The following is a 14541-nucleotide window of genomic DNA, read 5'->3' as shown; positions in this document are numbered from 1 at the left end:
CTTTCTCTCTCTCCGAAATTCTATTTTTTAACAATATTTCAATGTAAATCATGTAACGGAGTAATATTAGTTAAGGATAGGCTATAGGATAATCTAATCTTAATTTGTTTTACGATAGAATAGAAAACTTATGGAACTGTAGAATTCGTACGAAAGGGTCCTCTTAAGAAAGGAATATAATATTTATTTCCGATCAAGTAACGTCTGGTGGTCTAGACTGTGGAGATTACGAGAACGCTTTGTGCGCACTCCCACTCTAGGGTGTTACGTAGATTTGAAAGAAAGACGGTTGATGACCAATAATGGGTCGGAAGGGGGACTAGGACCGCCTTGCGTACCCTTTCCCCCTCCGTCGGCGATAGGACCGATGCATAAGAAAGAGGGTTAGTCTTATGATTGCGCTTCGAAAGGTATTATGATTGCACTGGAGTTATGTATTATGATTAAGTATTAAGAAGTCTTATGGTATTATGTCGAGATATTAAGTGGTCGTATTATGTTGAAGTGTTATGTGTTCTTATTGAGTGATTATTATTTCTTACGTCTTATGTGTTACGTCTTTTATGCTTTATGTTTTCTTACGTTTATGATTATGTTATTTTACAGCCTTATGTTTAAGTGATTTTATGTATGATTAAATATATGTGTACTCTTAACTATTAATCCTGACAAACTGTTATCTAAATAGTAACGCCCTTTAATCCTTGCATCCAGAAGAAGATCTATCATCATCATTCTCAATCTTTTTTTTCGTTTACAATCAGTAGTAAATATTTATCATTCTCCCTTATTATATTTTTTTATTAATCATATTGAAATCTTATTTTAAACAAGGATTTTATTAGATAAAATTTACGACAGTGATTATATTTATCGCGACGCGATTCGAGTGGAATGCGATGGCCTTGCGATTTTCAATGCACGTGGTTGAGCAGAGTGTAAATGATGGATGATCCATTGAATGAGTCTTAGGCAAATTGCGCACCAATTCAACAATCGTCAAGATGAGTGCTCAATGAATAAAACGGATTAGTTAAGAGAGCCCTATAAAATGCTTTGAAAAATTAATTAATAGGGAAGTGCCACAATCGTTCGGTGGCCCGGGAAACTCGCTCCTCTTACAATGAGCGTGATTCCCAAACATATTTGTATTACAAATAAAGGTTTTGTTACACAAGTCGGACTAGGACTGTATTCGCAAGAGGTTATCCTTTTTTGCATTAGTCAATACTGCGATTGGATGCATTTCACTAATAGCTATAAGTTCATGTATGTGGGATTGGAATAAATATAAAAGCAAGAGGCGTTGAAATATGAATATTCAAGAATAGTCGAGTATAAGTAAAAAGTTGTTTTTCGGTTAGGTATAGGCATAAGAAATGTTTTCCTGTATTATTATAGTATGAAGGGAATGAGAGAGTATGTGTGTATGTATATATTTAGCTTGGATGCAGGGAAGACAAAAGGAAGAAAGGATATAAGGTGAGAGAATGGGCAAAGAGGTATGAGTTTGACGAGTTTGATGAGTTTGATGAGTTTGAGGAGTTTGATGAGTTTAACGAGTGTATTAACGAGTGTAAAGAGTATCGACGAGTGTAAGAGTTAAAAGAGTAGAGTACCAATATCGGAGTAAAGAGTAAATTAGAGTATCAGTAGGATTAAAAAACTATTTCCTACATGTATATAATTAAAAAAATCAAATGTATTCGTTATAATAATACTTCTCTAAAGATTTTATCTTCTTACTTTCATTACTTTTTTTATTTTTACAATCTTTACGAAGAAAAATTTTATATATATATACATGTAACATTTACTTATGTATTTATTTAATTTATTTATTAAGATTTAATTTGATATAATGAGACGAGATGGAATAAAATTGTAAGTATCAATAATCTAAATTATTAATTTATTAATTCGTTGTATTATGTGTTTCTTTAAATGTCATAATTAACGAAGATATCGTCGTACTTAGTTCTTCATCGTCGTCGTTGTTTGTGTTCTTTCGTCTTCTTTCACACACAAAACTATCCTCGTAATAACAATACTATATTAACACGCTCTCTATCTTCACATATTATATGAATAAAATATTATTTTATGGTAAATTAGGACAATTTACAATAGGAATGATTATTTTATTTATACCTCGTTAGTTATTTTATCAGAGTGTGATAAACGTCCTTTTAGTCTTTTTTCCCCAGAGATCAGTTATAAAAACTAATATCATGATTTAACCAGATTTTGGGACCTCTTTGAATACGTATATCAATCTTTCTAAATAAACAAAAAAATCATTAAGACAACAAATATGGAATTATATTGTGTTATATTTTAGAAGTATTTAAATATTCTACTTATTATTACTCTGACATATATTCATCAAGTTTACATTCGGATTTTTCTGCAAATTTATATCATTTTCTAATAATTTAATGAAGTACACACCAGAAGTATCGCGGATTATCGAAAAAGATTACGATAAAATTTAAATGATTTTTAGTGGGGATATTATTTTAATATGAATTTTGCATCGGATATAGCGATTTTATTATTTATTTTAAACTAAAGAAAGTACAAACAAATGGAACGTCTTACACGGCAATCAGAAATAACATCTTACACGGCTTTTGGAATTACGTCTTACACGTCTTGTAAATCAGGACGATCGGCCTACTCTCTCTCTCTCTTGTCTTACTTTTTTTTGCTTGTATCCGTCGCAACGGCTTTACTGCTTGCCCCTCGTACCAAACACACACACACTCACGCACACACTCATTCATCTCCATCCCACTAACAAATCGCTGCACTGCTCATGCCGTTATTTATCGGCTGTGGCCTGACAAAAGTGAGTTTCTTATTCCGTCTCCACACTAATAAAAAATTATTAAATAATCCAAAGAAATCAGAAGAATAGTAAAAGATATATTGATTACGATTAGATTGAAAAAACTTCGTTTTGCATTATTGTAAATGCAATATGTTGATCAGTTTTAATTATTCGAGATATAATACACATAGTTTTTCTTATCTTATTGAAATGATAAATTAATGTGCTACAAAAATTTATATTTCATTGCACATCAGCGTTTCTTCATAGTTTTGTTAAAATAAAGCGAATGTTTAGCTCTTAATATCTTTTACACGAACTTATATATTTATCCACCCGCGCAAACCCGATAGAATTAAAAATTTCTTTTCGATTATGTCCATTGCGATAATCAAGAAATAATGGGAGTTTACTTTTCGCTTGAGACACATTTGAACACAAATTATTTTTTTTATTTATCTCAATCTTTTGTAGCACATACGCTCGTATAGCATCCGTTTATTTTCCTTATAATTTTTCTAACAGATATTATTTATTTTTTTAGGATTTTTGCAATTAAAAGAAACAGTAAAGATAACATATAATAAAACGCAACCTCATCTTTTCAAAAATGAGCTAGCTTTATATTGTTAAGGTGTAAAAAAAATCACACAGCGTGCTATCCAGTTTATACATTTTCAACCTAATTTGATGATCACTACAGAGGAGAAATAAAACGAAATAAAACTAATAAATAATAAACATACCTCCATTAACCTCAAAAAAGATTTTTATTACTAATATTATCAAATAATCAATGTTTTTCGAGATATTTTTGAAGATATTCACAGTTTTTTTAATATCAATCACCACCATATGTAATAATTATAATAAACCAGTCTAAGAATAGGACGATTATCTTTGTTAATGGACCCAGCAGGGTGTGCTTAGCAACGGTTTGAAGAGAGGGGAGGCGCGATAACATTTTGATATTCTCAATATTCTCACAAAGAAAGAATATTCTTACTATGATATTTTCAAAATAATTGAGACGCGTATTTCGAATATATGCTAAGATTCTATAATCTTTATGGATCATACATAGATCGTTAACACGTTGAGTGCTACACGAAATCTTAAAGAAAATCCTTGTAATTACACGCTCGTTATTTAGTATTGAAAAAATATCAGAATATAGATATCAGTCCACACTAAATGTAAGGGAGATAAATCGAATTATTTCATGCTGTAAATTTGAAATCTCTTTTCAAGCGGATCGCAAAAACCGGAAGACATTGATCACTTTCGGAAGTATGTTTTGGTCGGAATGCGTACGCATTGTAAAAATTCAATCTAAACATTTTTTCCCAACCGCGCCAAAATAAATATAACTTTAATAAAAAATGGTATATTAAAGAATAGTAAGTTAAAATACATACGATTAATTATAATAATAAGGACGTAATAGAAGCAATAAAATCTATACAATGCAATGTAATACAAAAGTAAAATTAAGAAGTAAAATAAAGAATATTATGAACAAAAGTCGAATATAGAGTAGAGTAATAGATACTCTAATATCAAAATACTTAACTATATCGCTTCTAACGAGTAAAGAAATATACAGTTAAAAAGTAAAGCATATATGTATAAGATTATACTGAACTGAGCTATCAGACAGCTGACGGAAGAGTGTCGATCTTTTCCTCCATTGTGAGGAGGTTTCCATTTTTGGCAACAATGTTCGACGTTGCCATCGCAATTTCTGCCTACTCGACGAATCGCTTGCTCTTATTTTCTAGTTTCGACTTCGTTAGCCTTTCCTAGTCGTCAGCTATCAAGTTTGCCGTTATGTAGGGGCTACGAACAAGGCAATACCTATGACAACGTAGACGTAAGTTTATAATTTTTTATATCTTATTTTACGTAGTTGAGCCGTGTTACGTCGAGAGGTGTCTGCCGACAAATATTACTGTCGCACTTTGGAACAGAGTATTGGGAAAAATGTCAGATATTATCTTTTGTAAAATCTCAATAATATAGGTTTCGCTGGTTTCAAGGTAACGTTGTATTTTAGGTTAATATCATTAACTATTACTGGATTATCTATTTGTACAACAAATTTTCTTAATATTGTAGCAACTATTCCCTTCATTTCGAACATTGCAAATGTCTGACCTGTAAAAGTGATATAAAATGAATATGTATCTTGAAAAATAACTCTTTCGAATATGAATTCAAGAATCTATAAAAATGTGGTATTACCTATGCAGTCTCTTTTTCCAGCACTGAATGGTAAAAAACATTTGGATCGTAATTGCCTGGTAAAAACCGATCGGGATTAAATGTTAAAGGGTCCTTCCAATATTTATCGTTTCTATGAAGTGTAAATATAGTAAGCATTAGATCGCAATCTTTCGGTATTACCACATTCTCGTTCACTAAATAAATTAAATAAACACATATAATTAGTACATAAAGTAATAATGCGAATGGTAAAAATATATACATGTAGTCATGTAGTATATGTAGAAATACCTTTCACATCTTTTTGTAAAACTCGACCAATGATAGGACCAGCAGGGAAGAGACGTAATGTCTCCTTGATAACCACGCTCCAAATACTTCATTTTTTTAATATCTTGAAGTGTAATAGGAACATTTTGGTGATCGCTGTAGCCGTACATTTGGTACAACTCTTCGTGTACTCGTTGCTGAAATCAGAAATGAGAAAAATATAATAAAATGTTAGTATAAAAATATATTTGATTTTTTATATACTATTCAAATGCCATTTGTGCATACTTGAACTTCCGGAAATGTCGCAAGCATTAAAAATAGAAAAGCAAGTGTTCCAGTTGTTGTTTCGCTTCCCTGAAAAGTAATAATAATTATATTTCACGTTTACTCGATTCAAAAAATTGTATTTAATCTACAATTAAAAAAACTTACTGAAAAAACCAATGTATTAATTTCATCATGAATGTCTTGTTCCGAATATACTCCTGTCTCATAAAATGATTTCAATAGTAAATCAAGAAATGTACTTGTATTTAGTCCTTTATTCAGAAAAATATATAATTTATTATTTAACATTGTTATAAAAGTTTTCTATTCATAAATGGATTAACAATCGAACTTGTTTTTAAACTTTTTTACTTACTTTCATCTGAAACTTCCAATTCTGGAGTAATTTTATCTTTTTGCATTGACTCTTTTTTTTCCCGCATAATCTTGACGAATGAAAGTTATATACATTAGTAATAGGTGCCTATGTTTTAGCAATAGAATATTCAGATAAGATTAAATAATATAAAATAAGAATATACTTTTTATTTATACCTCTTTCGTGATTTTATTAAAGTGAGATAAAAGTTTCTGTAATCTCTTTCCCGTAGATGAATTGTTAAAAATAATATTAGGATGTAACCAGAACTTCACGATCCTTTGTGTCGCTATGTCCATGATTCTGAATAAGTATAAATTTCAATAAGAGAAAACAAATATGAAATAAAATTGCATTATATTATAAATATTAAAATATTCTTTTTATTTTATTACTCTGACATATATTCATCAAGTTTGCATTCGGGATTGTTCTGCAAATCAAGATCACGACCTAAAAAGCTATCTGTCAGTACAAAAAAAAACATATTTTAATTAACTTACTTATATTTATACAAATAATTTAAACATTTAAGAATTTCAAAAGCTTACCATATATTATATCTAAAGTACATAGATGTATATAATGCATGATATCTACTTTTTCTCCGTTAGTATTTTCTAAAATTGTTACTAGTCTGTTTGAATTTTTTAATATCGAATCTATATAGGTTGAATGAAATTTTTCTTTGAATACTGGACTTAAGATTTTTCGATGAATTTCCCAATTTGATGCTTAAATAAAAGAATATTTCTTACTTAAATTTCTTACTTTGTTTCTCTTTTATATATTCATTAGTTAAAAATTAGGAAAAAAAAATCATTTTGAACGTATATATTTTTGTGAGACTGTAAACAGTATATGTTCAGATAAAGAAAAGTACTACTTTTACCAGTATTTCTTTGTAAGACATTTAAAAATATTCTTTTGGATTATATATATATATTTAAAACATTTAATCATGTTGATTACCTGGAACAGTGAACAACCCATTACCCAGAACAGGTTTGAAAAATTCATATATCAGATTTTTCTCATAACTGTTAGACCTTTTTGTTATAATCTAAAAAGAAAACAAAAAATTCAACAAAAATAAAAAGCAAAGAATAACATAAATTAAACTCGCGTTTCCTCATTAAACGTCATTACGGTAAACTGATGAATTTTACCTCGATACATTTAGGATCATCAAATAATATAAATAATTTTGGACCTATCCAGAATCGCCATGGCGATGTATATTTGGTAGATAGTTTTAACATTTTATTGGTAACATCTAAAAAAATATCTTTAACAGCGTTAACATAAGTATAGATATGACAAATATGAAATACAATCATACCTTCCATGTCCCCAAGAAGCAAATATATGTTTCCAATGAGAGGAAAAGCTTTTGGTCCCGAGAATCCTTTGACCATATTAATTTCAAAAAATTTATTTATTAAATATTTAATTATATAGTACAATATAAATGTTATTGCTGTTATAGCGATAAGTGTATCGATATACTCCATGATGAATTGAGCAAACTAAAAATTACGGAAGAAGTAAAATTTGTTTAAATATAACACTAGGACCACCTTTTGTAACTTTGGATCGAATATTATGTAAGAACGGTGCAAAAATTCTAGTACACTTCGCGTCTTAACAATAAGTGACAATGTATAAGCAAACGGAAAGCCTATTTATATAAGACTGGGAACATGATTTATCCACACGTCAAAGACTGCCTGTAGGAATACTAATTTGCATATACGTATGACAATGTTGTTTTCAAGATTAGAGCAAAAAAATTAATAGAAATAAATCATCTATTTTTAAAGAAATCTTGTTTTCTTCCCTTTTTTTTATTTGATTTCGTATTATACTTATAAATAACTACGAGGTAATCAAGAAAATCTAACGAATAGCAAGAAGTATATTGATTATGATCAGATTAAAATAACTTCGTTTTGCATCGTTGTATAAGATTGAGGATTAGTTTTAGTTATTCGAGATGTAACACATAGTTTTTCCTATCTTATGAAATAATACACTAATATGTTAGAGACATTTTTACATCTGGTCGCACCTCAGCATTTTTTAAAGAATGCGTCAAAGTTTTTCGGGGATACATTAGCGTTCTCTCAGAGTTTTGTCAGAATGAAACGAATATTTAGCTCCCAGCAACTTTTACACGAATATATATATTTATCTACCAGTACAGATGCGATTGAATTGATATTTATCGTTTTCGATAATGTCCCTTGCGATAATCGAGAAATAATGGGAGAGTACTTCTCGGTGGAGACACATTTGAATACAGATCCTTTTTATTTATCCCAATCTTATTCGCAAATTCCTAAACTTTTAATTCACATACGATAACGTCAAATTATTAATTATATTCAAACAAAATAAAACTAATTTATATCGACTAAAAAAAACTAATTGATATATTTATATTTTATGACGTACGATTATTTTCACGATCCATGCATGATATTTTGATATTAAAAATATTGGTTTTTATATTAGGCAAGGATAGTTATATTCAAGAATAGAAAAGAATTATAATTTTTTGTAATGTTATTTCACTTGTGTCTGTGATAGACTCCGTAAGAATTCGTATATGCTTACGAGGAAAGAATACTTTTATCTGTAATCGTTTTTTATTCTTTTTTTTTCTCTTTTCCCTCATTATTACAATTGCTCTGTTTAGATGTTGATAATAATAAAAATTATGCTAATGATGTTGATTATACAATTCTACATAGTAGACGTAAATAATTTATAACTTTTAATTTATTCACGATGTCACATTTATTCTAGACATATACATTAAACATTTTGTTATTACTTTACTATGATGGTCGATTCTCTAAATAAATAATTATTCAACGAATGTAAGATACTTAATAACTTTTAGATAAAAATGTAACGTGATTTGCTTCTATCGATAAGCAGAAATTCTTTGCAATGTTACAGGTTTTTACTAAACGAACTTTGAAACGGCATTCGATTCGTGTGCGCGCGGATGTATAGATAAAAGTAAGAAAGAAAGAGTATGTAATTAAATACAATGTCGCAAGGCCGTGTATCGTTTGTACGTACATAAGAAAAATAAGTAATAGGAGAGAGGGGGGTGGTTATTTATGATAGAAGGGGGTAGACGATGACGACGAAAAAGAACGTGTGGAGAGAGAGAGATAGAGATAGTAATGGAGGGGGTGTAAGATGGAAAAGGTACAAGCAGAATTACTTTACTCAGGAAGAAAGGAAGGAAGGAAGTTATGTGTAAATTTCAGTCTAATTATAAAAGTAAAACCGCGCGAAATACCACAAACAATGTGACAACTTTTTGTAATGAGTGCCTTCATAAGCGATACTTATGCATTCATTGTTTTAAGAAAATTCATCGCTATATGAAAATATAAGACAAGTATAGGACATACTTTCTATTTCGTATATTCACTTTTGTACGTAGCTTTTATTTCAATTATTCAAAATAAAATAAAATCATTTATTATACGCATTCATTCTATTTTTATTTAAGGGGAAGAAAAGTGTAAGACGGCGTTTTTACTGTGATTATCATGAATTTTTTTTCACATATGGAATTTTTATTGATATCGTGAGATCATTTTAAACATATATTTGAGAATATATTCTGAAATTTTCAAAATTTTCCTGGAAAAGTAACGGAGATATCAGCTGCCGCGCATTGAATGTCGCCATCTGTTCGATTAAAGGTCGGGGTGAATAACAGTTGAGACGAAGTAGTACAAAATATGGATCATATATTCTAACAAAACACAAGAAAATAGAACAAAATACAAGTAAAAAACTCCTTTTATATATATCGTCGCACTTAAGGTTTAAACACTTGCTGACTTCAGGCTTGTTATAAATTATTCGTACTTATGCATCTATCTCTGTATATCACTCTGTATGTAACTCTCTATATAAGCCTATATAACTTTCAATATTACTCCTTCTATTCCGGTCAGGTGTCCGTCACTTATACCCCGCACATAGTGGGAGGGGAAGGACTCTCCTTTTCCTACAGAGCGTTTCTTATTAAATCACAGATTGTCTATTGGTCATCGATATTTCTTTCTTTTAACGCCTGTAACGCCTTAGCGAGAGAGTATCTTTCACAGCTATCGGAATTTTACCCGTTAAACTTGCATTTGTTTACATATGGGGGAACGAGCATGAGACCCTTTTTTTTGAGGAGACCGAATATCTTAGAATTATTTCTATCGCCTGTAACTAAGCTTTTAGAAAATATTACCTATTTATTTTGGTTTTTCTTTATATTATCAACATTTTTAGAATTCTTTATTCCCATAGAATTCCTATACAAATAATCTCCATCTCGTGCGGTAGGCTGCTCGGTTCGGCGTAATGTGACACCATCCGACATAGCAGTTTGTTGTGTACATCTTGGAGGCCGCAATTTTTATTTGAAATCAATCGCACAGAGAACTTTTTTTTTGAAGTGAAACTTCTTTGCACGCATGAGGGTACAATTTTTACGGATGAAACGCAATAATATTAATATTAGTGACAAGAAAATGTGAGACGTTTTTGTCCGAGAAGAGTGAGAGAGCGAGCGATTGAGACCGATTGAGAAAGAGTGAGAAAGGGCGAACGTAGCATGAGCGAGAGTAGGGAGCAAGCAAGTGAGAAAGATCGAGAGAGAGAGAGAGAGAGTGAGATAGAGCGAACATCGCATCATGCACAGTGCCATGGAGCAAGAGATGGGAGAGAGCGAGTGAGAGAGAGCGAGAGAGAAAAGGAGATCGAGAAAAAAACACGCTATTGGATAATGTATTTGTTTAGTAGTTTAATATTAGAACTTTTGATGGCAATTCTGTCGCATAACTGTAGCGGAAGGAACCAGGAACTTGAATTCTATTGGTTCAAACACTGTTCGCCACTACTATTTTTATGTAACATTTATTTATTCATAAACTATTACAAAACAAGAACGGATAACAAAAATGCGTTGTTGATCGGGCACGTGTAACTTCTTAATTCATTACTTTATTTATAATAACGGAAGAAGAGAGTCTTTGTAACTACGGAAACGTTTCCCATAGAAACGTTGTTAGCCGTGATAGAGTGATAGCGCTAAAGTAGCCTGGACAAAGAATCAGCGGTGAGGATGGCAGCGCCAATCGTCGCATAGAATAAGGTAGAAATCTGCTTATCGACAGCAGGCCGCCACATAACATCTTGTACTAAAGCAAACACAGATCTTTTTTATTTATTTTCATTATCATTATTATGTATACAATGTGTAAACATTGAGTTAAATTTATAAAAAAAAATTTTGTGATAAATTTGTAAATCGTCCTATACTAAGCAGTTGCTCAGTTTGTTGCATGTTTTAGATGCAACGATCGCGGGCATCGAGCGTCATTATGTCCGAGAGGGGTGCAGTCACGCAAAGCGAACACGGTGGCTGAGAACACGACGACGGCGACGACGGTTGTATCGGTAGGAGGACCCAAGATCTGGAAGCAGGTGGACATCCAAGGTCACGCCATATCAGCCCTGGTGGACACAGGCAGCGATAACACCATAATAAACCGAAGCCAGTACAAGGGGATGGGTTCGTTTACCTTGACAGGAGGAGAGATTTTGGTCAATGGAGTCAGCACGAGGGTGAGACCGACGATGGGCGAATTCCAAACAAGAATAAGCGTTGACGGCAAAGTTTACCCCATTACTATTCGAGTTATGGTAGATGAATTATTAGGGTATATTATGATATTATGGCTTGACTTTTTGCTCACTATAAACTATGAGATAAAGAACGTTGAGATTTTTATGTGACCCAAAGAGCCGGTTATTAAAACAGAACAAGTTCCAGAGGTTTTTGCGATTGATGTATAAACGAACGAGTTAGAGCTTTTACATATATCAGATCCGAGCGTTAGAGAGGGGGTGAAAGTAGCGATAGAAGAGTAAATTCCTAAAAAGAGTCGGGAAGTAGGAGTTAAGATGACAATAGTGTTAAAAGACGATGAACCGGTTAGCCGAAGAGCGCGACGGCTATCTCCTCTAGAGAAAGAGGAAACGAATAAACAAATCGATGAGTGGATCAAAGAAGGTATTGTAAGACCATCGCTTTCGGAATACGCGAGTCCGGTGGTTTTAGTAAAAAAGAGGGACGGATCAAATCGGTTGTTTGTTGATTATCGAGAACTCAATAGAAAAGTAGTAAGATATAGGTATCCGCTACCACTGATTGAAGACCAATTAGACGCGTTACAGGGTGCAAAAATATTCAGCACGTTAGACTTAAAAAATTGATTCTTTCATGTACCAGTAGATGAGCAATCACGAAAGTTTACGGCCTTCATAGTACCTGACGGGCATTATGAATTTTTACGAGTTCCCTTTGGGTTATGTAACTCTCCAGCTGTTTTCCAGAGGTACATTACCGCAATTTTCAGAGAACTAATAAACGACAAAGTAGTGCTAGCATATATGGACGATCTTATCATACCGTCGGAAGATTTAACGAGCGGATTAGATAAGTTAAAAAAAGTACTAAAAGTTACGAGTGAAGCAGGGTTTTCAATAAACTGGGGAAAGTGTAAATTTTTAGAGAGCAGAGTCGAATTCTTGGGACACGTTATAGAAAACGGCTACGTTTATCCGTCAGAACGGAAAACTGAAGCGGTACGCGATTTTCCAGAACCATGTACAGAGCGTCAAATCCAGAGTTTCCTAGGATTGACTGGTTACTTCCGTAAATTCATCCCGAAGTACTCAGAAATTGCTCGTTCATTAACTAATTTACTGAGAAAAACATAGAGGTCGATTTTGCCGAAGAGGAAAGAGCCGCGTTTAATTTACTAAAAGCTAAGTTGTACGAATATCCTTGCTTGAGATTATATAAGGCCTGAGCAGAAACAAAATTGCATACCGATGCATCGTCACGCGGGTTCGGTGCAATACTAATGCAAAGAGATAGCGTAAGACGAGAATTACACCCGGTATATTACGCGAGTGGACAGGCAACACCGATGGAAAGTAAATATGCAAGCTACGAATTAGAAGTACTCGCGATAGTAAGAGCACTACGGAAGTTTAGGACTTTTCTATTGGGTGTTCCTTTTAAAATAGTGACGGACTGCCAGGCGTTTGCACTTACGATGAGGAAAAAGGATTTATGCGTGAGAGTAGCGCGTTGGGCGTTAGCCCTTGAAGAGTTTAATTACAGTATAGAGCATCGACCGAGTAGGAGGATGGCACGCGTTCATACCCTTAGTATAAATCCGATTGCTTCGTGTTTCGCGTTAGACCAGGAGATTGATTCGATAACGTTACGATTATGACGAGCGTAGAGAGACTACGTCGATGTACAACGAATATACGAGATGGTTAAAATTGGTAAAGGCGATGGATATATCATACGAGTAGGAGTGTTGTTTAAGAAAGTAGGGGATGACGTACGTATAGTCGTATCAAAAGAAATGCAAACGTCAGTTATAAAAAAATTACCATGTGATAAGTCATTTCGCCGCGAACAAAACCAGAATGCTTTTGGAAAAAGAATATTGGATTCCAGGGCTACAACCAAAGTGGGAAAGAGTAATTCACAACTGTGTAGAGTGAATTTTATCCAAGATAAAAGAGGGGAGGTTAGAGGGCTTGCTTAACCCTATTAATAAAGGCGAACTACCGTTGGATACCTATCACGTAGACCATCTTGGACAGCTTCCTTCCACGGGAAAAAATTATCGTCATATTCTCGTAGTGGTTTTTCGACAGTTCGTCGACAGTTTTTCTAAATTCACGTGGTTACATCCGACTAAGACGACTTCATCGAGCGAGGTTTTGAATCGTCTTAAAAAGCAGGCGGTCATTTTTGGGAATCCGCGACGAATAATATCCGATAGAAGAACCGCGTTTACATCACGAGATTTTGAGGACTATTGCAGAGAAGAGGCTATCGAGCATGTGTGTATCGCCACAGGAGTACCGAGGGGGAACGGTCAGGTCGAAAGAGTGAACAGAACGCTTATTCCGTTGTTGACAAAACTTGCGCATTCGAAAAAAGAGGAATGGTATCGTTTCGTGGATAAGCACAGCAATACCTGAATGTCACGCAGCATCGTGGTATCGGAACCACTCCATTTAAAGTAATGTTCGGGGTAGATGCACCTTTACGCGAAAATTTAGAGATTCGCGACCATCTAGAGAAAGAGTGGTTAGATGACTCCCACGACAACCGCGAAGAGCTACGCAAACTAGTTGCCGAAAAAATAACGAAGTTACAGGCGGAAAACTGTAAGGAATATAATAAAAAACGAGTAGGTTTTCGTCCCTACAGAGAAGACGATTTAGTAGCAATTAAGGGGACTCAGTTCAGACCGGGCTTAAATTTAGCCACTTCATATTTAGGTCCCTATAGCATAACGCGTGTACTACGAGGAAACAGGTACGTGGTTAGTAAGATTGGTGAGCACGAGGGCCCGATTAATACGACGGTTTCCGCGGATCACATAAAACTGTGGATTGACTTCACTTGCGAATAGAATGAGTGCGAGAGCGAAAGCGA

At 33.2% G+C, this 14541-nt stretch overlaps 1 protein-coding gene and 2 long non-coding RNA genes across 3 annotated transcripts; all 3 read right to left on the bottom strand.

The window, feature by feature from the left end:
* Positions 1-4899: 4899 nt before the first annotated feature.
* LOC122520511 lies at positions 4900-5126 on the bottom strand. Its single transcript, XR_006304554.1, has 2 exons — positions 5078-5126; positions 4900-4990 (listed from the first exon to the last, which is right to left on the bottom strand). It is a non-coding gene; the product is annotated as an uncharacterized LOC122520511 (long non-coding RNA).
* Positions 5127-5189: 63 nt separating this feature from the next.
* LOC122520499 (cytochrome P450 4C1-like) lies at positions 5190-6306 on the bottom strand. Its single transcript, XM_043640556.1, has 6 exons — positions 6155-6306; positions 5976-6045; positions 5765-5871; positions 5618-5686; positions 5351-5526; positions 5190-5253 (listed from the first exon to the last, which is right to left on the bottom strand). The coding sequence occupies exons 1-6, from the start codon at positions 6275-6277 to the stop codon at positions 5190-5192; spliced, it is 609 nt and encodes a 202-aa protein (XP_043496491.1). The 5' UTR covers positions 6278-6306.
* A 37-nt stretch (positions 6307-6343) lies between these two features.
* LOC122520508 lies at positions 6344-6578 on the bottom strand. Its single transcript, XR_006304553.1, has 2 exons — positions 6530-6578; positions 6344-6443 (listed from the first exon to the last, which is right to left on the bottom strand). It is a non-coding gene; the product is annotated as an uncharacterized LOC122520508 (long non-coding RNA).
* Positions 6579-14541: the final 7963 nt, after the last annotated feature.

Source organism: Polistes fuscatus, unplaced genomic scaffold (assembly GCF_010416935.1).
Source record: "Polistes fuscatus isolate 324 unplaced genomic scaffold, CU_Pfus_HIC Scaffold38, whole genome shotgun sequence".
In the NCBI taxonomy this organism is placed as follows: domain Eukaryota; kingdom Metazoa; phylum Arthropoda; class Insecta; order Hymenoptera; family Vespidae; genus Polistes; species Polistes fuscatus.
This window is presented reverse-complemented; position numbering and strand designations above follow the sequence as displayed.